A 25,438-nucleotide genomic window follows, 5' to 3' on the forward strand; every position below is an offset into this window, starting at 1 on the left:
GGGCTCAAACTCATGAAGTGTGAGATCATGACCTGAGCTGAAGTCGGACGCTTAACCGACTGAGCCACCCAGGTGCCCCAATCTTCCTCTATATTAATATGGCATTGTGGGAATGGTTTCAGTCTATACTGATGAGATAGCATGTCTTGTGGATTATCTCTATCAACAAATAATGAAAATAAGATTTAAAGTCAACTTACAGGGGCACCTAGGTGGCTCAGTAGGTTGAGCATCCAACTTCAGCTCAGGTCACAGTCTTGCAGTTCATGGCTTCAAGCCCCACATCGGGCTGGCTGCTCTCAGCGCAGAGCCCACTTTAGATCCTCTGCCCCTTTCTCTCTACCCCTCCCTGGCTTGTGCTCTCTCAAAAATAAATAAAAATATTAAAAAAAATTGTTTTCTTTAAGTCGACTGACAAAACACTCTTGAAACATGGATCCTTAAACAAGCTCTTGTGAGACAGAACTTGTTCCCAGTGTGTAGCTGTGGCTTCCTTAGTTAACCACCATGTGGAAAGTAATATGGTGGCTGTAGAACTATGGAAAGTCATCAGGTCACATAGAAATCAGTCTCTGTAAAAGGCAGAACAGAAAGTGTAACAAGGAAATGAAGAAGGAACCAAAGAAGCAAAAGATGAAAGTGCAAAAGGAGCAGAAGGTCACAATGGGCTGATTTGAGATGTGTTTGCTGCCTTATGTTTCCCAAAGGTTTGGGTTCCAGGAGATTATCCCCCTGTTAATAGGATTTTCAGTTAGCAGACTTTGTAAACAATAATCCATGAGTCTGTAGTGTTCTACAAAGTTGGCTTTTGGGACCCGTTTAGTGTTGAGTTCTCTCTTTACAGAGACCCAGACTGTTGAAAAAAATGAGCCTCTTCCAGAGAAAGCCCCTCAGTTGAACAAACGTTTTATAACAAGAGGTGCGAGAGTGAGAGATCATTGAAGATGGAGAATACAGGTGCAAAAGTCCCCCTCTGAACTCCCCAGCCTCCCTGTGGCCAATGGAAATGAGTCTCCACTCTGACTCTCCAATGTATGGTCCTACAGGGATGATGTAGTTTTGAGTAGATGATGAGAATTTAGTATTTCAGTTTACTCTATCTTGTTCAACTATCCCTTACTAAAAACACGTGAGAGTAAGTCTTAAATCAGTTTGCATGTATTTCTTTGTCAAAATAATGTTTATAGTTTTTCTGATCATAAAAGAAAAATTTAATATATAAACTTATGAAGAATGTAGAAAAACATAAAGGAAAAATCACACAGGCATCAACATAGTTTCCCTTCTAGTCCTTTTTGCATGTATACATTTACATACATTTCAAGAAAACTGGTATCATAGTTAATATTCTGTTTGGTATCCTATTCTGTTAACTCATTGTGTCCTTTCACCACAGGACGAAATATTTTTTTTTAATTTTTTTTTTTAACGTTTATTTATTTTTGAGACAGAGAGAGACAGAGCATGAACAGGGGAGGGGCAGAGAGAGAGGGAGACACAGAATCTGAAACAGGCTCCAGGCTCTGAGCTGTCAGCACAGAGCCCGACGCGGGGCTCGAACCCACAGACCGCGAGATCGTGACCTGAGCCGAAGTCAGCCGCTTAACCGACTGAGCCACCCAGGCGCCCCCGAAATATTTTAAAACCATTAAAAAAATTTCATTGTGTATCCCTACCACAATTTTTTCAATTTACTAATGAAGGATATTTAATATTTTCTGGATTTTCTCCATTATAAACTCTTTTTGGTTTTTCTTTTTTTTTTAAGTGTATTTATTTTGAGAGACAGAGAGAGCGAATGGGGGAGGGACAGAGAGAGAGGGAGAGAGAGAGAATCCCAAGCAGGCTCCATGCTGCAAGCCTGGAGCTCAACATGGGGCTCAAACTCATGAACTGTGAGATCATGACCTGACCCCAAACCAACTGAGCCACCCAGGTGCTCCAATAAACTCTTTTTTGGTTTTTAAAATTAAATTTGAATGCCACTGGTATTTCACCATTATTCATAAAATTAGTTGTTTTTAAGATATACATTCTTTATCCTATTTAGGAGTATATTACTTTCTGGTATTCCTTGTTTACTAATAATTTGAAAATCAGAAATTGGTGTTGAGTATTTTAGAGTGGCATTTTGCATTTTACCAGTTTCTCAGTCCAAAAATTTAAAGTCACTTGTGCCCTTTTCCTTTCTTTTAAAACCTCATATCCAGTAATCAGTAAATTTTGTCTATTTCAGCACACACATAGAATCTGACCACTTCTCACCACCTCCTTCATCTGGATTATTAGAACAGCCTTCAGACCTTACCCTGCTTCTACCTTTACCAGACTACATTCTGTTCTCTAACACAGTAACCAGAGTCATCCTTTTAAGATAGTCTGGCCATCCACTTTTTGCTTACAATCTTTAGATGGATTTCCATTTTATTCCTTAGTCTACAAGGCTCTGTCTTTTATCCTTCCATTGCTTTGACTTGATCTTCTGCCACTGCCCATTTGCACATCCACCCAAATCATGTTTGTTTTTCTTAGTACATCAAATGAGATGCTGGCTCAGGGCCTTTCTACTTGCTATTAATTCTACCTGGAATGCTTCTTTCCTTCATATCTACATAGCGAGCTTCTTCCTCTTCCTCTGGATTCTGTTTAAATGTCACCTCCGTGCAGCCTTCTCAGACCACCCAATTTAAAATTATAATTCCTATCATCCTTCCCTGCTTTACTTTTTCTATGTTTATCACAATCTAACATATTTTATCTCTTCTTTTTATCTGTATACTGCTTGTCTTTCTTCCATTGGAATGTAAGTTCTGTGAGGGCATCCTATGACGCCTGTGACAGTATATGGCACATAGTAGACAGTCAACAGATATGAACTGAGCTCAACCCAACTCAAATATTTGTTGAATAAATGACAATGTCATTGTTTTTTTATGGGAGTGGAGTTACTGATGTGATGTATAATTAAATTTTATTGTATTAATTATTAATATTTTAATATTAAATATTTATTCGGGCACCTAGGTGGCTCATTCTGTTAAGCAACCAATTCTTGGTTTCAGTTCAGGTCATGATCTCTCATTTCCTGAGTTCAAGCCCCATGTCGGGCTCCACACTGACAGCATGGAGCCTGCTTGGGATTCTCTCTTTCTCCCTCTTTCTCCCCTTCCCCCACTCACTCTCTCTGTCTCTCAAAATAAATAAATAAGTTAAAAAATTAAAAGAAAATGAAAATACACCTCTATGTTTATTGAAGTATTATAATAATAGCCACGGCATAGAAGCAACCTAAGTGTTCATCAATAGACACACGGATAAGGAAAATGTGGTATATCTATCTGTATATATATATATAGGTACACACACAGAGTTAAATATTACACAGCCTTAAAAAAGGATGAGATCATACCAGTTGAGACAACAAGACTGGACCTAGAGGGTATTACACTAAGTTAAGTTAGACTGAAAAAGACAAATACCATATAATTCCACCTCCAAGTGGAATGTAAAAAGAAAAAAATACAAATGAATAAACAAACAAAAAGCAGAATCAGACCTATGAATACCGAAACAAACTGATGGTTGCCAGAGGCAAGGAGGGTGAGGGGTTGGTCAAAATAAGTGAGGGAGAGTGGGAGATAACAGGCTTCCAGTTGTGGAATGAATAAGTCATGGGAATAAAAGGCACAGCATATAAGGAATATAGTCAAGGATATTGTAATAGCAATGTAACAGGACAGATGGTAACTGCTCTTGTGGTGAACAAAACATAACATATAAACTTCTCAAATCACTGAGTTGTATACCTCAGACTAATGTAACATTGTGTGTTAACTATACTCAGACTAAAAAAGGTGAAACAAATTTTTAAAGTACTTTTGCTGTGTTCGTAAGTCACGTTTGCCTTACAGTTTTCTTATTTTGTTCATTTTTTTAAAGAGTTTGATGTCAAAGTCATTTTGGCTTTATAAAATGAAGTGGACGGTTTACCATCTTTTCCATTACTTCCCAAACAGTGCGTGTGCATGCATCATGACAATCATCTATTCGTTGAAAATATGAGAGGATATACTAGCAAAACCATTTGGCAATGAGGATTTTTTGAGAGCTAATTCTTTGATAACACTTTCCAATTTCTTTCACGGTTAGTAATAGTTCCAGGTTTTAAGATTTTTCAGGATTTATATGTTTCCAGAAGGAACTACTTCAGAGAAATGTTCTAATTTATATTTATATAATTGTTTTTGTTATCATCTTACATTTTAAATATCTCTCTACCCAGTGCTATATTCTTATTTTCATTAGCAGTTTTCTTTACTTATTTCATCTTTTCTTTGTCTCTCTAAGATCTTTCAGAGGCTTCTCTATCTTATTGTTTTAAATAAAAATTGTAAAACAAAAATTGTTTAAATTCTATTACTGATCTATTAATCTAACAAAAGTAACAATCTACTTAAAATTCAATATAAGTAGGGACTGTACATGCTATTCTAAACTGTCCCCATAAATTAATAAAGTATTGTCCATTTAATACAATAGTCCATTTGACTATTATCTAAAGTCAAAACCCCATAATTTCATGTAGATTTTCTTACAGATATTGTGTTAACTCACTCATCATTTTTAGTTTTTCCTCATCTGGGTTTCTAGCCTTGAGATTACAAGGAGTTCTCCTTCCTTTCCAGATTTCCTCAGTAAGTTTTTTCTGAACGTTTATTCCCTATTTCCCGTTCTGTTTTCAATTCCCCTTTCCATGACTTTTATCCAGACCCATCTGTTTCTTCTCCTTTTCCTTTGGACTGTCTAATAACACCCATGATTCCAAGTGTTAATATCTTGACTAGCAGAGTTTACCTTATCGGAAGTTGTTTTTGAAACATGGGCTTCTGTGAAAGCATCGTAGTGTCTTTGAAACTGTTGCCATCTTGAGTACCTACTTAGCTCAAAGCAGGTACTAAACACTGAGTGAGGAGACGATGTTATGTTTCTTCTGAATTATAGCAATAACCCTTGGGTATTCTTTTTTTTTAATTTTTTAATGTTTATTTTTGACAGAGAGAGTGAGTAAGCAGGGGAGGGGCAGAGAGAGGGAAGCAGAGAATCCCAAGCAGGCTCCACAGTGTCAGCATAGAGCCTGACACAGGGCTTGAACTCACAAACCATGAGATCATGGCCTGAGCTGAAATCAAGAGTCAGACACTCTCAACCAACTGAGCCACCCAGGTGCCCCTAACCCTTGAATATTCTTACTGCTAGTCTTCTACCTTCCAATTCTCCCTATGTCTCTCACCCCCCTGCCACTCCCCATCCTCTAGCTGCAGTGATCTTTCTTAAGCTCTAAAATACATGTAGTACATTTAGGTCACTGACTGTCAGGCCCTCATTTGCCGGTTGGAACTATCTGCAGCTCCTCTGAATGTGTAATACCTTAAGGAAAATGGATTTTACTATGTTTTTGCTCTACCTTCAGCTCGAGTTCATCTTTTCCCTCAGAACTCCTATAATCTCGGTATTTATATTTTTATTACTGAATGTACCACAGTCACCTTGTATCTTTTGAATGCCTTTCTCCTTGACTAAATGATAGCCTTACTAAGGGCCAGGAGCATCTCATCTCTTCTTCCTTTTGATTCCCATGGAATTTTGTGAAATGTAGTCATTCAGCAAGTGTTTTATCACGGAGCTGAATGTTTTGCCAAACAATCAGACATATTGCTCTGACTAGACAGATTGCCAAGAACAGATTAACTCTGGCTGTGAAATCAAGGTAGATATTGATAAGCAGAGAGATCTAGGAGGGTGAGGTTGGAAAGAGGAGCCAGCGTTGACATAAATGCCAGAGCCTGGAGCGATGTTTTCCTTTTGGGCACAAGGTGGCAGAATATACCCATTTGAATCATTGCATAAAAGGCAGCTTTGTGAGGCTGAAATTTTCTGCCCTATTTTGGAAATCTATGTTTGTTTAAAAAAAAAAAAAAGCGAAGCAGTGCAGCTTGTTGGCTGAAATCTGTATTTGGATATAGCGCAAACCACAGTCTGACTGCAGGCTGTGGTCCTGGATCTCTGGTCCTTTAGTTTTGGGCTAAGCCCTCTATGTCAGGATCCCATAGCACTCCATCGAGGATGTTGAAACATTCTGAGTTTCCCTTAAATGGATGAAGAAAATCTGAACATTGTCAGTGTTTGAAATGAATATGCATATATACTGAAGCTTGGTGAGAGAAAGCAAAATTCATCCAGAGAATTGAAACATACAATTTCTCCACTAGATAGCAGACTGACGAACTTTGGAAACTCCTGCCTCTAATAACCCACCCAAAGAAAACCTTTATTTTCTCTATCAGTTCATTTTTTTTCTTTACAATGCCAACTGTTTTTCATGTGATCAGACCATTTGCATGTAAAAGTCTGATATAATTTGGGATATAATTAAAAAGTTGATTTTGGGGCACCTGGGTGGCTCAATAGGTTAAGTGTATGATTTGGGCTCAGGTCATGATCTCACCGTTTGTGTGTTTGAGCCCCATGTCAGGCTCTGTGCTGACAGCTCAGAGCCTGGAGCCTGCTTCAAATTCTGTGTGTGTCTCTCTCTCCCTCTCCCCCTCCTCCCTCTCTGCCCTTCCCCCTCTCAAAAATAAATAAACATTAAAAAAGTATATTTCAATTCATTTATCTGCAAATTAAATTCTGATATAGTTTTCTTCATTCATTAATTGCTTCCAGTTTGTGTGTGTGTGTATGTGTGTGTGTGTGTGCATGCACCAAAATTGTCTTTTATGTAAAAAAAAAAAAAAAGCAAAGTGCTAGATATAGTTTATTCTGGAATTCTGATGTGACTAATTTATTAGATGGTATATTAATTCTTTCCATTGATATTGATTTATGTTATACCTAGAATTCTGATGGAGAATAAATGACAGAAAATATATAATCATTGTTTTCAGGTTCTACTTTCAGGTTCTCTTGTTGTGTGTGTGTGTGTGTGTGTGTGTGTGTGTGTGTGTGTGTGTTGTGTGTGTGCATGCATGTGTATATATATGGGTGTGTATATATCCACACACATACACATATTTGTATATGTGCATGAATATATACACATACTCTCTCCATTTGTGTCTATATATGCATACATTCATATATTATATGTATCTATTGTTGTGATATATGGCAGTACAGTGAATATTTAAGAATAAAGAGTCTAGAGCCTGGCTGTCAGTATACAAATCCTAGTTTACTAGTTGGAACACCTACTAACAGTTCTATGCCCCCAGTTTCCTCATCTGTAAAATGGGGATAGTAATGGTACCCATTACAATAGAATGTGCAGATTAAAAGATTTAACAGAGCATGGCACATGCTATTATTATTTGTATGTGGAGAATCTGATTTATTCCATAGCTTATATTGCAACTTTTATTTAGTAAGAAACTGCCTTCTATCAACCTAATATGCAGTTTAGATTTTCTGAAGGCACCATAATGATGTATTGACATTGATGTTTTTCATTTGTGTTATATAGAGAATGTATAGTCATGGTTTCTGCTGTGGGGGAACTTACATCTTCAAGAGACAAGAGAAGTAATAGGCACCTTTTTCTTTCTTCTACCTCTTCTCACTGAGAAGAATGTCAGAATGCAGAGGTATATCAACTAGGAATTCTGTCACAGACTCTGAGTCTGGAGTTCTCTTTTGCCCAGCAAGAGAACAGATGCAGAATTGAATATAAAATCTGTCCAGAGAATTGAAACATACAATTTCTCCACTAGATAGCAGACTAGGACTGATGAACTTTGGAATGTCTGCGAGGAGACAAGAGCCCCCAAACACGAGTTTCATCTCCATATTTATTGAGCTCACAAGATATTACCCGTGTGGTGAACGTGGAAGAAAAAAAGATTTTACACATGTGGACGTGAGAAAAACAATCAGACAGTAATCATTAACTTGTGTGTGTAAGAAGGAAAGGGTCTGGGAGGCTAGTGGAGTTTGTGATCAAAGTACAATAGTATATTGGCATCAGATGGACAGTAATTTCCTGCAGGTGATATAACAAGTTACTCGTGATCTCCTTACAATCTCCCGCTAGCTAACCTTGGTTGCTTTTGCCCCGTGGTGGCGGCTTTCCGCCCTAAGCTTTTTTCTAACCTATTTATGTAAGTAGAACCTATTTCCCCACAGAATTCAATTCAGCTATCAATAACCAAAGAAGAAGGAGGAGAAGAGGAAGAAGAGTTGCTTAAGAAGAGAATTGTTTTATTCACAGAACAAGCACTCTGGAGGTAGGAAGCTGATGGAGCTGGTATCTCTGTGATTATTTTGTCCTTTTGTGTTAGAAAACCTACACTTCTGTATGTCTGTTTTACTGTCACATTTCTACCACACTCACAATTCTTTTCGCATGAAATATGTGGGTTTCCCCCCACAATAAGTACTTCTGTGACACCAGCTATGTGTCCTACAATTGATCTCAATTCTGACACTATCTACCCAGAGATCCATCAGATCCCACAGGTTCCATAACACTCTCCCCCTCCCCAATTCAGATGCTGATTTTCAAGTCCATGTTATTACCCATGCTTCTCACCTATTGATTATAAATCAGAGTTTTTCCTACAAACCCCTCACTGGGTTTGGTTAATTTGCTACTTCAGCTCACAGCATTCAAGAAAACAGTTTACTTGCTGTTGACCAGTTTATTATAAAAGAACATGATAAAGGACATCGATGAACATCCAGATAGAAGAGAGGTGAAGAACTAAGTTTGTGGGGATGGACACAGACCTTCCATGTCTTCTCCAGGTAGGCTGTCTCCTGTCATCTCCATGTGTTCACCAACCTGAGAGCTCTGTGAACACCATACTTTTGAGGTGTTTATAGATAGAGGCTTCATCATATAGGCATAACTAGTAACTCCATTTCCTGCCTCTTTTCCTTCTCTGGAGAATGAGTAGGGGGTAGTGGGGGGAGGACTGAAAATTTCAAGCTTTTAGTCTAGTCTTTCTGGTGACCAGCTCCTATCCAGGAGCCCACCGAGAGTCACTTCATTAAAACAAAGGCTGAGGAAATTGCAAGGAATTTAGAACTCTGTGTCAGGAACCAGGGTCAAAGACCAAATATTAGAACAAAACTATCTCCTAGTGCTTTTAGGAAATTTCAAGGGTTTTAGGAATTCCATGCCAGGAACTGGGGGCAGAGACCAATATGTATATTTTCTGCTATCTCATGCCTTTTCTTCATGGTCACAAAATGGCCTTTGCACCTCCAAACATCATGTTAATGTCAAGCAAAGGAAACTAGGGTAAGAAAGGAGGAAGCATGGTACTAGCTGTATAAGCTTTTCTTATCAGGAAGAGCAAAAGCCTTCCAGAATTCCACATCCCTCCCTTACCAGGTGGCTTGGGGCTAATCTCCAGAACAATGTCATAAGGCCATTAGCTGGGAAAGCATCTATATGAAAGATTGGGAAAGCAAAACAGGCTGGAAATGATTTATGCATCTGCCAAAGTAAGTTTTTGTCTAGGCTTTGCATTTGTCCTCTCCTCAGATTCTCCCTGTTCCTCTCTGCACCCCATCCCCTTCTTTGTCTGGAAGGAGGTAGAACTAATAAAAGTGATAACATGGAAATTTGTTTCAGGAACTAAAATTTGCCTTATAAGAAGTTATAAATGTACGACAGAGGAAGGGAGTGTAGAGAGACGTGAAGCAGGGTATCTTCGCTGGAGCAGAGGGGGGTCAGAAGAAGAAGGAAATGCTGGCATAAACACAGTGGGATTCGGGGAAAATGGTTGAGATTTACTCAAGGGATTAACTTCATAACACTGCCTTTGCCAGAAACAGAACTAATCTTGTTGCCTCTGAAATGAAGCACCACAGACAGCAGACTTTCTTATAGATTATTTAATTACAGATTATCATAGGAGAGAGATTGTTGATTTTCATATCTACAGAGCAAACAACAAAGGAAGGCTTTTGTGGCATTCACAAACTATTTTTAAATGACTCCTATTCCACAAATCCTTAATTTTTCTTCTTTAAAAAAAGCGTCATAACTTTGAATTTCTTACTGTGACCATTATGATCACAATAAATCTTGTGAGGAGGCCAGGTTTCTTGGCTTACTCAATTGTCCGCTCTGCCCTTCCTCATCTGGTCTGCTCTCAGGTGACTCTCCTTTTTCGTCCCATCATAGACGACTAGGTATTTGAACTTTCATCCTGCTGGAAACTTCTAGTGGGCTAGTCACCATCACTCTCACTGGAACTGCCACTATCAGATGAGTCACTACTGTCATTCTTTCTAGGAGGGCTAAACCTTCTACTGGAATGGGGTTTTCTATAACCCCAGGAGCCTTTTCTTTGTGGCACACCCTTATTCCGTGTAGAATTTTGCCTGTGGGGAACATAATGATTTCTTCTGCTGTGTGTTATTATAGTCCCCTCATTATTGAGGCCATTATGGGAACCTATTTCATTTTCAATTTCATTATCTAGATCTTGAGAAGGAACAAGCCGGCCCTGACTTTTGCCCTTACTGGGAAATCTTTGTTTTTCATTGGGGATTGCTTGATTCCTATTAGAATGCTCTGTGCCTTTTCTACTAGTACCTTTGCCATTTTTTGGAATTTCATTATAATCAGTACTTTCAGCTATATCACTACTGCCTTCCTTTTTTTTCTCTTTTGAGGGTGGATGAGGGTAATGAAACTCTACTTTTCCTTGGTGAGCATTTTGGCTGCTGGCATCTACTCTGTTTCCTTCTTTTCCAGGGAGTTCCTTAAAGTTGGTGCTACCTATGATGTCATTGCTGCCCTCCACTACTAGGCTTACATCAGCTGTGTTTGCTTCTTTCCTTGTTTCATCCCTGGTTCCAATGGTATTTCTGCCATTTTCTTCTTTTTCTGGGATCTCATTGTAACCTGGTCCTCTTGCATCGGCTTCACTTGGGCCAGAAAACTCTGTTTGAATATCTGCACCTTTTAGGTCGGGACCAATAGGTTCCTCTTTACCAGAAATGTCCTTAAAAGGTTGACCATCTCCACTGAAAGGAGAGATATCATTGTCCCCCCTCCCTTGAAGATCTGGGTAACCACTGCCTTCAAAATCACTGGGGATTTTTTTGAGTTTTGGGAGCTGTTTTGAATGGTCAGTGTTGTATTGAGTAAGGCGTGTGCTTTTGTTTTTAACTGGAATGTTCTGAGCTTGGGGATCTCTTTGATAATTCTTCCTATCTTTTGAGGGGACTTTAACATAGTTCACACTTGCTGGGATTTTGCTTAGAACATTTCTGTGTTGGTTCTCTTTGTTTTCTTCTGCCAAGAGTTCAGTCACAGTCCCTGGCTCCATTATATGTTGCATACTATTTCTAAAAAGAGCTGTACCATATTCTTCTTGGTCACGTAGTTTGCTGATAGCATTGTCTCCATCATCAACCCCATTATTCCCAGTGGATTCAGGATAAATGTATCTCTTTTGGTCACTGTGGGCATTTTCTTTGTTATCAATAGTATCGTCTTCATTTGTTGCCTGTCTGTTTTCAAAAGGAGTTTGGGTTTTGCTACTTTGATTATTTTCATTGGCTCCAACAATGGACAAGCTTTTCTCTCTTTCCTGGACAATGTTTTCTTTAGGTGCTGGTTCTTGATTTCTTCTTTTACCAGAATTTTGATGAGCAATACTGTCTTTCTTCTTTTCTTCCTGCTAAAGTGTAATTTTCAACATAAAGTATTATTTTATGTTAAATTTTAAAAATTTAATAATTCTTAGGCAATTTAAAAAGAATTACCCACCAGATACTTAAAAGAAAAACTATTAACTCAATAGAGGTTTGTTGGTAGAGATAATTCTGGAATGGCCAAAGTAAGTTTCATGGACAAAGAATGAGCAAGGCTGGAAGGCTGGGTAGGATCCAGATATATGGTAGGAAAGCAGGGAGAATATTTTAAGAATAAGTGGCACATTTAAATGTTTGGAAATAGGAAACATCTGAAAGAAAATACGAATAAAACTGTGGTTTGAATGTAGAAATTCTAAAGAAACGAATAAGAAATAAATTTGGAAATGTAGATTAGGTCCTGATTTTGAAGGAGGACCTGAATTTAAGGAGCATATGCTTCAAGAGTGGTCCTCCTCAAACATAGAGACATAATTGATAAAATAAAAGAAATTGAAGCCATAGTTAAAATTTCAGTGACAACATTGTTGTTGAGACAAAGACAGATATTTAGACTAAAAGTGAAAAGTTCACTATTAAAATTTTTATGAGTACTGCACCAAATAGTAAGATGTTTAAATGCAAATTGGTTATAGTAATATTTTTAGCCAAAAAAAAAAAGTCCCCATCTTGTGACTAGTAAGTCATTGCAAGTGAAATGTAGTTCATATTTTAAAAAGTAATTATTCTTTCTCTCTGCTCTTGCCCTGGTCTTCAGAGGTATTCATCTGCCTAAAGGAAGATTTTCTTTTCATTTCTTTTTTTTTTCTTCTTGTATTCAGAAAATAGACAAATAGATGAATCTAGGTGATACTAAGTTTTTGACATTCAAAGAATTTTCAGTGTTCCAAACCCAGTCATTGTCAGAAAAAAGGATTCATTAATTTTCTTTTCTTCCCTGCTTGTCATGCAATAAGCCAAATTGGATAGTCTAGATCAATAGTTCTCAAATTTAACATTTATCAGAACCATTTGGAAGTCTTACTAAAACAAATATTGTTGAAACCAATGGCCAGAGTTTCCTAGAGTGGGGCTCTAGAATTTGCATTTAATAACATTGTCCAGCTGATGTTGATAGCTGCTGGTCTGTAGGCCACATTTGAGAACTACAGTTCTAGATCATAAAGTTTAAGTAATGGAGATCTGGACAAGGAATGTCCCTGAATGATAACAGAATGAAAGGAGAAAGTGGAGAAGGAAAATAAAGTGTTTATCCATATATCTCAATTTATCCTTCTTTTGGGCAAGTCTGCAAAGATGCTGCTTCACAGGCTGTATTTTACCAACCTGGGGTACAGCCCAGTTGCAATAAGCTTGACAGAACAATGTGGTCAAAAAGAGGGGCTGAGATCAACTTTGCCCATGCCACTCAACAGTTTCCCTGTGGCACAGGCTAGATATGGAAGTATCTGCAAGTCTGTTCAGGAGCTTTCCAGAAGGTGTCACTGTGGAGGGAATGAGGTGACTCTAAAAGGAGCAATGTAGATGGAGCATACACGTTATGGACTAAAGTGAGTCATACTCAGACATAGAGGGGTCTAAGCCAAGAGAGGCTGAAACACTACTGGGCCCCAAATAAGACTGTACTATACTGATCCTAAGCGATGGTAGCCAGAGACTTCATCTTAGGATACAAGCAGGGTAGGAAGCACACAAGTGGTCAAGCAGCATTGCCCACGCATATCTGAGGATTCCACGTCTTTCCCTCCACTATGGTGTTACCCATGTATGTTCATATGGTATATGGTATGTAGGGGGTATGTATGTAAGCCATATCCTACTGTCTCATATGCCTGTATGCCACCTTAGAAAAGGAGGGAGAGTGAGGATCTGAATGTTTTTATCCAAAAGAAACTAAAATACTTAAAGAACTATTACAGTGATTTAATAACCTTAAGTTTAAGCAGGTTGAATTGAAATTAATTTCTGCATGCTCCCTCCTCCCTTCCATTAACCCATGGGTAGGAGCTCTTGAACAACAGAGCAGTGATAGATAAAACAAATAACATACTTTCTCTTCACCTCAAAATCGTAGCGTAAGATAAAATTGACAACACCATGACATAGGCCTTTGAACCGGTAAGTAATACAAAATGAAGAGTAAGAGATATTTATTGAGGGGCTGGAACATGTAAGAAATTGGGCTGAGTGCCACATGTTCTAAGCAATACCTGATGACTTATGGAATGGCAGAGACAATAGTCCTGCAGGGGCATAGAGGGTGGAGGAGTGGGGGAGGGACCTCATTTCCAACTGGGGCTCTCACAGACTTACAAAGTGCTGGAGATCTGTAGAGCCTGAGACTCTAGGGCAAAGAATTTGGATTTATTTTGCAGAGAATGAAGAGCTAGTGAAGATTTATGAGCAAGGGACTAACAATAAAAATCAGCGTTTAGGAGGAACAGCAGTAAGAAAGAACAGTTAGGAGGATGCTGCAATGTCCACACCTGAGATACGATCACTTGGATTAGGGTAATGCCGGATGAAAACATTACAAAGAAAAAACCTTCTGTTGGTGCCCAAATAGAAGAAAAGTTAATAACGATAATGGGCTGAAGTATTGATCTGTAAAAAGGAAGACAAGAGAAAAAGATACTGGCTTTACTTTTAGACATATTGGTGTTGTGAGAATGTAGAACCTGAGCTTGAAAAAGCAATATTCAGTTGGAGATAGTCAGGTATCACAGCCTTTCAGGGTAACCTAGTGCCAGTCCTTCCTGGCTTCATGACCTAGGGTCAGCTTTTCCCTCCTTGAACACTTTTTGGGCTAACTGCTTGTTATGTTTTATGTGAGATCTTTTCATTTATATTCTAATTTTCATTATATTCTATTTTTTCAAGTTTTTTTAACCTGCAACTAGTAACTAGTATTTCTTTTTTTCCTAAAGCAATAATGATTAATTTATTTCCTCTTTCATGTGCAAACTTTCTAATGTTTTGAAAAGTTAAGATTTCCTCCAAACTCACTGCTTTCTCTTCTCCAAGTTGACACTTGCAGTTGTCAATTATTAGGTCACTATGTTCAGTCCTGTCATCTTACCGTGGATCTCTTTTAGCCTGTGGGGTCCCAAACAACCCCAGACTCTGATATAGCCTGAGCAGCCCAGAGCACACAGCATCTAGTAGCTTCCTTGCCCTGGCAGCAGCCCTGTTTTTACTAATGCAGCTTAATTTTGTCTCTCCCGCCCCCTTTTTTTGGCCACCACTTCAGTATGTTGGCTCTTGTTGAGCATGTGGACATTTTCTTGGATGTATTAACTAAATATGTGAAAATACATGAGAACTCCCAGATGGAGGAAAACAGTGTAGTCAGCTGGAAGCTTGCCCTCACAGAGCAAGTGTGTAGGGAAGATAAAGGACATCGAAAGCCCACATTCAGGGAAACCAGGATAATGGGGAATCACATTTAGTGAAACAGGAGGCAAGAGGTGCCAAATGGTCTTTCTTGATCCCTCAGCCAAGCACTCATTGCGAGTAGGTACACTATGCAAAGAGCACGGGTATTTAAGATTTTTCTAGGGGCGCCTGGGTGGCGCAGTCGGTTAAGCGTCCGACTTCAGCCAGGTCACGATCTCGCAGTCCGTGAGTTCGAGCCCCGCGTCGGGCTCTGGGCTGATGGCTCGGAGCCTGGAGCCTGTTTCCGATTCTGTGTCTCCCTCGCTCTCTCTGCCCCTCCCCCGTTCATGCTCTGTCTCTCTCTGTCCCAAAAATAAATAAAAAACGTTGAAAAAAAAAAAAAAAAAAGATTTTTCTATGAGGAAAAAACACAATAGAAACAAACTTTATAGTGGATTATTTCTGGATAAAAAGTACTTTAAACATTTGACTTATTTTAAATCATTGAGTCTTAGTTTTACGTGGACATTTATATTTTCCTTTGCAATCAAGTTCATTCGCTCATTGTGAATATAGCTATTTGAGTTAAACATGTGCATTAGCAAATCAACAAATTATAATAATCTCTTCTTATTTTTTTTCTCTCCCTACTGTGCATGGGAAGTTTTGTTTTCTTTTTGGTGCTAGCAAGCTTTAAAAACAGTAGCAGGTATGCTAATTGTGTGCATTTCACAAAAGACTGAATAGAGTTCTTTTATAAATGAAACTGTGAAACAACTTTTAAACTGTGAAATGTGATGGTCAATCATTTTTACATTTGTTATGTTAAATGACTTCTGGTTGCATCACTGACCACATGATGGTTCTTGTATCAGTGGGCTGGAGATTTTCTATGCTCTGCTTTTCTCTCTCCATTCCCTGGTTCATAGTATTCTTTTTGTGGAGTTTTGTGGAGTGTCCTATATCACCTACTTGTTTGCTCAAATTCTACTCATCCTCCAAGGCCCAGCTCCATTATGTCCATTACGTAGCTTTCCTTAAACACCAGGCTAGGAACTGATCTTTTTCTACTCCAAGTCCCTAGAAGCATGGTTTTTGGGGTACTATTCCCACAGCACTTTGCATATTCTGTCTTGAGTTATAATGACTTTTATGAGCGCCTTTTTTTTTTTTTTTTTTTTGCTTGTCTAACTCTAAGTTCCTGGAGAGAAAGAGTTAACTTTTCTCAATTATTTTATCTCACATAGTATCTTGCACAACAGGAAGAGCTCAACATATATTGATTACCACAAATAAGTTTCAATTTACTCCATATAACAAATGTAACAGGCAGTTAGTCTTAGAGATGCCATCTAAAGAATAACGAGCAGAACAAAATAACATTCTGAATAGAAACTACTACTTTCATGAGAAACGAAACCAGATTTGGAAACAGTAAATAGTCCTTTTGCTGATGGCATTTTAAGCTGTTTCCAGCTCTTTGGCCAATGAATCTGCAAGAAGGGACTGAATGAAAAGAATTATTGTCCCACTCCAGGGACAAGGCCCTTATTCTTTCTTTTCCAAGCATCCTGACCCAGATGGACTTGTCAGTGGAATGAATTTAAGGGGAACTAAAGCATGTCACTCTTTAGTCTAAAATGATTTCTCTAATAGCCATCTAACCTTACCATTGGAGCATATGATAGAATATGCTCAGAAACTTTCCTTATAAAAGACCAGGTGTTACTCAGAAGCAATAAGAAAAAGGCACAGGCATTGGGGGTCCACAGTACCACATCTGCAGGGGTAGGTCCCAAAGCAGGGCAGGATTTGGGCCAGGGCAGGAGTGAACCATCTGTGTCAGGAAAGCTCTGGAACACAGAGTTCTATAGCAGAGATGCTTAAGGAGCCAGGGACTGTGGGAAAAGGACGAAGGCACCAGCCATAGACAGAAACCCAGAGTAATCAAAAGTAAACTTGTCTCCTCTATGGTTTTCCCCTAGGGTTTGTCCAGAGTTTGGCACATGATAAGGAACTTCACTCAGAGATTGAGCTTACCTTTATGTCCGTGTGATTTTTCCTCCCAGAAGATGTGTAAACATACTTAAACATGTAATACCCATGTTTCTCATGGTGGCCTTTATACGTTATCTACAAAGACATAACATTATATTAAGATGTGTTTATATCATATTAAGTTTTCTGGTTCTCTTTTTGGTTGTACAAGACATTCTTTAACTTAGGTGAAGTCAAATTCTGCCTCTGACAAATGGTAGTGCTTCTTATAACCATAGGAGAGCATGTATCAGCCAGCTTCTAAGGATAAAACTTGTCCCTTTCTTTTCTACATGCCTGTAAATCTGTTTTCCCTAAGGATGACTATCAGCTGCGCGCTCTCTCTCTCTCTCTCTCTCGCAGGGTGTATTAATTTTATTGCCAAATTTCAATGGAAATGGAGTCTTTGGAAATATTTTCAGGTGGAGGGCCTTGTAAGGATTAGGTGAAATGCAGGTTTTACAGTATTCATGTCTGATGTCTAACTGGAAAAACTCACAGCATGAACATTCAGGCTCTCTTATGTTTGCAGCATTTGCCTTTGTAATTTTCAGCTGAGATAAAGGACAGAAGATTGTTAGGTCCTAGAACAGAATTTTCTGAGACTGCTGTGAGAAACCATGGTAGGCTGCAATTTGGTGACATGAAATGCTGAGGGTACTTGTTTAATTCTCTGGATGCATATGGACAACTAACCCCACATAAACATAAGATTTGTTAACTCCCCGCCCTTTGCTTTCTCCCTCATTTGTTGTTTTGTTCTCATGTACGTGTGTGGGGAAAATAGTTTGCTAATAATACACCAGAAGTCTTACTCACTTCTCCCTCCGAAGAAAGAAATCACAGTGAAGAGAAACAAATCCCAATTCAGAATGTTTCTCTCTTCTATCACACATTGTGTGAATTAAGTGCCAAAATTACGTTGTATAATTTTGCATCTCCATTCTAAGTGCACAAGAATATTTTGACAGTTAAAAATTTCCTCTCATGATTTTTTCTTTACAGAGTTGAAATAGGTTTATTTGAGAAGAATAATTCTGTTTACCCTCTGTTCTTCCACACAGTCTTCCTTAGTTTTCTCAGTCTGTGGTTGAAATGTCTGGAAGGGAACAAAAAATAAAACTTCACCAAACATTCATTCTTTCATCCACTTGTGCACACAATAATTGTCTCATTTATTTTTCTCTGACTGGGTTGTACTATTCAGTGTGGAAAATCATTCCAACCAAAGAAGATGCATACATTACAGTCATATTTATGTTAGTCCTTGCAGAAGAGGGAGCCCGTATTCCTCCTCCAGAGGGAGACAAGGCCATCTCCATTATACAACCATATTCAGGCACAGGAGCATTGCCAGGCTGGGGGAGGGGTGCCACTTCCATGTGGAAGCATGGATGTCTCCGATATCAACTGAAAAAGAAGTTTTCACTGGCACATGGAGAGTTGTTCAGTATCAGTGAACCGAAATCAGAATCTGATAATGTGGATTGTATGTGTGTATTGATTGTATAAGTTTAGTAATTGCTGTATGAACAAAGAACTGATGTTGCTAATGGTCCAGCAAGAGTAAAACCATAGCACTGTATGTAAGGGTTAGGATCACACCCAGGAATGGGACTTTGTTGTTGCCAGTCACCTGAGCAGAGATTTCTTTCAGGGAAAGGAAAATGCAGTGGCCTACGTATCGGGACAAATACTCTCTCTTGATCTGATATGAAAGTGTTCAAAGATCTTGAGAGTACCTGGGGTGAGAGGCAGCTATTGAAGTGCAGAAATGCCAGGAACTAGAAAGGAATAGCTCCAGGCAGCTTGTTCCAGGCTTTGGGGCTAAAATTTAGGTGTCACAGGAGAGCATTCAGAAGAGGACCTGAGAATTTTGGAGCAAGCCTGCTGTGGAAGAACAGACATAATTCTTTTAGTCCCAGTATTTTTATTTTCTTATTTATTTTTGAAATTCCTAGGTTATCTCAGATTTGAGAAGAGGAACCAATGGGTGGGATTAGTTTGTGTTTAAATGCATGTGCTAAAGTGGAAGCAGGCATCATGGTGGTGTCAGTCATAGAAGAGAAAGAAACCCTCAAGAGAAAGATGAAATAAAAAGGTCCTATCTACCTAGAAAGTATTCTTCCTGAATAAACTTTAATGTTCTATATTTTTCTGCAATAAGATCTAGGCAATTATCCTTTCGGATATTGCACTTCTGCTCTCTCTGGGATGACCTCTACAAACTACATTTCCCAAGCTCCTTTGCCATCTGGGTTCGGTCTGGGTTTGGATGATGGGAGGCCTAGCTTGAGCTTGAAGGGTAGAAGGAGAGCGACCAAGGCTCTCTCTGGGGTTGCATCTCTGGGATGGACATACCTCTTTTGTGGTCCTATATTTGTTGCCCCCCCCCCCCCCCCCCACTTAGGGCACAGAGAACAGCACCTCCTTCCTTGTTTCTTCAGCCCAAGGGGTGCTAGTAGCTTCAATTTTGGGTTGCCTCACCACCCTTGATTTGCTCTTTCTCTTTGTCCTATTACGTTATAATTATCCTCCAAATAAAATCCCTCTATTGAACACCCACCCTGTTGTGGGTTTTATTTTCCTGATGGGACGCTGACTGATAAAATTATCTTAGAAATAAATTCAATACTTTACTAACAGTGTGCTATTGGCTTGGCTCCAAGGCAGATCTGCCTAACATTCCATTACATGCTAGAAACAAAAATAGCTTGTCAATAATACCAATATTTACATAGCACTTTACAGTTTGTAAGCTATAAAATTTATATCTATATAGGCAGTAGAAGAAACAAAGTTGCCTATGCTTAAAGTGGTGGTAGTTGTCGAAGTGAAGAAGATATTTTAACTGAAACCTCAGTCTCAAAGTTCCAGGGTTAAAATAATAAATTTTTAAGTGGCCTGCTATATGCAAAAAAATAATAATAAGAGGAAATGTTCCTGAATTTTACATGAAGTACCTTCAAGGCATATTTTATAATTCAATCCATTATTGACATTTTTTCTTATGTTGGTTCTTCTATTAGCCTGTGCATGTAAATTTACATCATTGTATCATTTCTCAAAAGTATCAACACTGTGAAAATAATTCTGAATATGAGGCTACAGAAAAGAGAAACCTAAAAATGAGATGGGTAGATATTAAACAAGAGAAAAAAAAAAACCAACAGGTTGGGGTATTCGGCATCTTCTTATAGAACACACATACGCATGAATTAAAAACTATACTCGGTAAGATAGAATACTTTAATATAGTTCATGATAATCAAGAACTTACAACAAAGTAACTTAGAGTCTTTGTAGTCTACTGCATGTTGATGAATATTAATTGAATTGCATGGCCCAATAACCATCTTTTCTCCCATTTTCAAGTTTTATTTTTGAAGGAAACCAAAATGTCACCCCCAAAATATGCTTCTTTGACATAAAAATTATTTTGAACTGGGGGTACCTGGGTGGCTCAGTTGGTTAAGCATCTGACCCTTGACTGGCTCAGGTCATGTTCTCATGGTTCATGAGTTTGAGCCCCACGTTGGGCTCTGTGCTGATAGTGCAAGATCCTGTCCCCCTCTTCCTCTGCCCCTCCTCTGTGCTCGCTCTCTCTCAAAATAAATAAATAAACAAAAAAAAATTATTTTGAACTGAAGGCAATTAAGAAGTAGAAAATGCAGAATAAGTTCCCCTTTTCAGCCTCAAGGCAGGAAACCAACTCTCCTGTTACTGGAGATAGACTCTTATCAGTTCAGAGATGGCATCAGAAGAATCCACAGGAAATTTTGTTAAACTAACTTAATCCTCCTCATTAAGGAAGATAAGGACTACCTAGCCCTTGTTGGACTACTAACCCAAACCCCTTTGTCTTACCAAATTTTCACAAATTGTTTGTCTAAAAGGTATAAAGGCTTCCTGCTTTGGTCACCTCTTTGGGTCTTCTCTTGTGAAGGCTTCCATGTGCATGTAGAAATTTAATAACATTTGTGTTCTTTTGTCCTGTTAATCTGTTTCTGTCAGTTTAATTTGCTGACTGAGCCACAGACCCAAAGAGGGTTGAAGAAAACTTTTTTCCCCCTACAGTTTGAATCTGGATTGTAATTCCAAAACAGATGTGAGTGACTCAGTATATTCTAATTTCTGATACCACAATCTATTATTAAACAATTGAGGTAATTGCTCAAATGAGATCTATATATCTGGGAGAAAACATTACATTTAGCCATTCATAATTACAAATTTTGTCTCTATGTCCTTGCTGTGAGCCTCTTTCATCTGAAAGACGCATCCCTCCCTTCTTCCCCCACATTCACTTTGCAATTCTCCCACGCTTGAATGTGGCCTTGTAATGGAGAAGGCATTGTGTCTCCCTCTGGGAAGGGTGCTGGCTCCCTCTCTTGACCAGTGGTAACTGGATTGATATTGACATAACATTTACTGGAAAACGGTCACAGGGTGCCATTCCATCTGTTCCTGGGAATATGTTGCTCGAAATAGATTTGTCCTCAGCTGGCGGGATTGAGCTGGGTCAGCAAGACCCACTCAACCCCCGTCATGCCTAAGCACATGCCTCTGTGGTGATGATTGAGCTGAGTTGTGTGGATTGGGGCTGGCAGATGTCTATTTTAAGCAGTATAGCCCACCACAGGACTGTGAAAGGATATGTGCTAAGAGGGGCCATGCTTTCCTCAACTTCTGCTGTCCTCACTAGATGGTATGGTTCATGCTCATCACTGGATTACCTAACTGGTCACTCACTTACTCAAGACCTATATTTAAGTACTTCCAGCAACAGGATGACTACTTATTTCCATGCTCTCCAACTGGAATGGTTGCTCTGAAAAGCTAGGATGCTTTTCATACATTATCTAATTAGCACTGTGTCTACACTATAGAAAATATTGGTAGCACTCAGCATTTTCACAAGATAATTTAGTCACATCCTGAGTACCCATCTGGGTGAATCAGAGGGAAGAAAAGATACAAAAGGAAATTGCAGCTCAATTTATGTTAAACCTAGGGGTCCTTTTTCCCATTTTTAGCCTTGCTGATGAAGTGAAAATCATTAGCAGCATTTCACAGTGTTGGGGTGTTGCAAGAATTACAGGAAAGGTCTGGTTTTTTTCCATTACCATGTATATACAAAATTTAGTTGGTCAGCCTTAATCAGGTCGGGGTTTTTTTTTGTTTTTTTTTTTTTTTGTTTTTTTCAGTTTTTAGTAAAATATTGAGAAGTTCTTTAGCTATAATTTGGGTCCCTGCTCATTTACTGATTAAAATTAGCTGATTTGAAACACTGTGGCTGGCTATTAATTTTCTCAAAAACAACTCTTTTTGGCATTTCTTAAAAGGCAACATGTTGACATTTTGTAATTCAGCACATGTTCATTGAGGTCCTCCTTGGTGTTAGACATTCGTGTCAAGTGCTGTCTGCTTTCTGTTTGCTTGGTACTTTATTACAACTAAACTAAGTAGGGGTTACTAATTTAAACAACATGCTTTAAAAAAAATAGAGCAAGAGATACTATGATGCATATAACTGAATTGGTAAATGCTTACTGGTGCTGCCCAGGTCACGCTGAAAAGAAGGAGTCCCAAACAAACAATTTGCATCTTCGAGACTCTCTGCAAAAAGACAATAATATTTTACCCTAAAGCAATGCCAATTATGAGCTGCAGTCCTAATAATAAATAAAACACAAAAGTATACACAAACATCCAATTGTCCATTTTCGTATTTAAAAAAAAAAAGTACAATTTATATCCAAGTGTAGGTACTTTGAGAGCTTTCACATGTCTAATTATTATAATGTCAAAATGAAAACTGTCCAATGCTATTAAAACAAGTCAGTTGATAGAAATGAAATGTATATATATGTGTGTGTATGTGTATATATATATATATATACACATACACACACAGCAAGTAAATATATATATATTTATTTATATATATTTATATTTATATATTGTTCTATTGTCAGCCCAAACTTTTCCCTTTTGTTTTTAGAGAGAGATCATTTAATTTGATTATTTGTTTAATTCATAATAATATTAAGTTAGTGTAACAACTCAGATTCCTCACATGAGGGCCAGCATAGCAGGCTCCACTGTGAGGAATAAACTCTTCTCTGCTGCCAGGATGGTCCCCCCAATATAGGTCCTTATATTCATCAGCAGTATATCTGAGCAAGTAGCCATCTGTGGGCTCCAGAGTGAAACAATTTACGTAATCCTTATATTAGTAGCTAAAATGCATTAAACTCTAAAACGAGCCACCACTGTCCTAAAATTCTCTATATATTCAATTAATTGAGCCTCAGAACAACCCTATGAGTTAGATGGCATTACTATTCTTGTTTTAGATTAGGAAATAGACCCAGAAAGTCAAATAAATTTGCCCCTGAATTCCCAGGGGGCAGAACTGGGATTAGTACCTAGGCAATGTAACCATAGAGACAGTGTTCTTAATAAAGAGTCTATGCCATCTTGAGTAAGTTTTTATTCTTTCATCTTATTACAGAAAAATCTACATGTAGTTGATTTAAAGGCAAACAATAATTTATATTGAGCTCAAAAAATTATGTTTGAACATTACCATTTAGCTAGGGATAAAGGTACATGTTTACACTTTGGCGAATATAGTCAGAGGATCTAGTGGGCCCATTTAACTCAAGTAGCCATTATTGAAAAAAAAAAGTCAGTATAACTGTGGATTACTAATCTGTTGATTTTTAATGAATATTAAGTATTTTTCTGACTACCACACAGAAATATAGCAACCAATATGAGAAATAAAAAAATTTACACCAGTCTTTGAGATTATTTGGGAAAACACTTTTAATGGGAAAAATAATCTAAACACTGTGCAATCTTTAAACATCTCAAGGTAAAAATTTTCATTTGGAGAAATAATGTAACTATTAAATATATTCTAAAATTCTAGGCTATTCTTTTCTAAATTAATACAATTTTCAGGATCTTAATTCTAGCTATAATTTAGCCATCCAAGCATTTTAGAAATCAGCACAAGTCATTTATCAAATGACTTAATGCTGATCAGTAAAATATCTGCACAGATGAGGTTTAAAACTATGCATATGATCGCATTATCCTTATTCTGGTTTGTAAGTGAAGGTATAGAGTAAAAGCAGAGTCTTTGAGTTATTGTGCATCTCGATAATGCTAACACTTAAACCAAAGAGGAAGTTGTACCAAGCCATCAATTTTAGTTGATAATATCCAGAACTTGGTAACACATTTTATATTTTATAAGCCAAAGCACTAAATATTACACAGTTATGCTGAGTAGGGAATACTTTCAGTATACATTTATTTTCAAAAGCAATGTCTCTACCTGGATGGCATTGATCTTGAAAATGTAAACTACATTATAAAGCTATTTGCTATCAAGAATATCAAGAGAGCCAAATTACCTGGTATCTTTTACCTTCAGAATACCTGGCTTCTTCCACAGGATTAGTAGTCTCTGGGCAAATTTTGCTGAAATTTAAAGTTTGTTAGAATTCCCAATGGCCAATCAGCATAGACTCACTTAGCACTAACAAACAATTTGTTACCAGTGCCCACAGATAACCATAGGGGGCAAAGTAATTTTAATCTAAAAATGTTTTTGTGGTGAAAAGCTGCTATCAAATGTTCCAGAAAGTAGGATAAACAGAAAATATAAATACCCCAGTTTGGTGTATGATGTTGTCAAGATAATTAAAATTGATTTCAGAACTATTGAATAGGACTCTCTGAATAACTAACAAGTGCATAAGTGGAAAACATCTTAGCTATCCTTTTGTGTAGAAAGTTTATAATTTCAATTCTGTCTGAATTAAATTTAGCACCATTCAACAAAAATGTATTGAGTGCCTATTTATGTGACAGACACTGGGGAAACAGCAGTAAGTGAAGGAGCAGAAAAAATCCTGTATTCTTGGAGCTTATAATCTGGTGGGGAGGCTGACAATGAACAAGACAAATAAGTAAAATATATAGATAAGTCAGAGAAGAGATGACAAACACTGGGGGTGGGGACATGGGGACACTAGATTGAAATACTAGATAGGGAGTTCCTGGGAAGGCCTTACTGAGAAGGTGACTTTTGAGTAAAGACCTATAAACATCTAACATCTAGGGGGAGAAGAAGAACATCTAGGGAGAAAAAAGAGAAGAGGAGAACCCAAGAGACAAGAGCCTGCTGACTTCTTCCAGACACAGAAAAGATGGCAGTTTGGCTAGAAAGACTGAATGAAGTCAATAGTGGGAAATGAGGTCAAAAAGGTAGTTGATGGCAGATGACATAGGGCCTATAGATCATTGCAAGGCTCTTGACTTTACCCTCAGTGAGAAG

The 25,438-nt window shown here is 38.1% G+C and overlaps 1 protein-coding gene across 1 annotated transcript; it reads right to left on the reverse strand.

The window, feature by feature from the left end:
* Window positions 1–10,235: 10,235 nt before the first annotated feature.
* Window positions 10,236–24,536, reverse strand: MEPE (matrix extracellular phosphoglycoprotein). Its single transcript, XM_042933968.1, has 5 exons — window positions 24,513–24,536; window positions 22,636–22,701; window positions 18,128–18,181; window positions 17,086–17,178; window positions 10,236–11,696 (listed from the first exon to the last, which is right to left on the reverse strand). The coding sequence occupies exons 2-5, from the start codon at window positions 22,687–22,689 to the stop codon at window positions 10,236–10,238; spliced, it is 1,662 nt and encodes a 553-aa protein (XP_042789902.1). The 5' UTR covers window positions 22,690–22,701; window positions 24,513–24,536.
* Window positions 24,537–25,438: the final 902 nt, after the last annotated feature.

The sequence above is a fragment of the Panthera leo genome, chromosome B1, assembly GCF_018350215.1.
Source record: "Panthera leo isolate Ple1 chromosome B1, P.leo_Ple1_pat1.1, whole genome shotgun sequence".
Lineage (NCBI taxonomy): Eukaryota > Metazoa > Chordata > Mammalia > Carnivora > Felidae > Panthera > Panthera leo.

Coding starts and splice junctions, on each gene's coding strand:
- MEPE (XM_042933968.1), bottom strand. CDS start 22,689: ATGCAAATTGTTTGTTTGGGACTCCTTCTTTTCAGCGTGACCTGGGCA. Junction 17,179..18,127: donor ACTGTGTGGAAGAACAGAGG/GTAAACAGAATT, acceptor ATGTCTTTGTAG/ATAACGTATAAAGGCCACCA. Junction 11,697..17,085: donor AAAATCACACGGACATAAAG/GTAAGCTCAATC, acceptor ATTACACTTTAG/CAGGAAGAAAAGAAGAAAGA.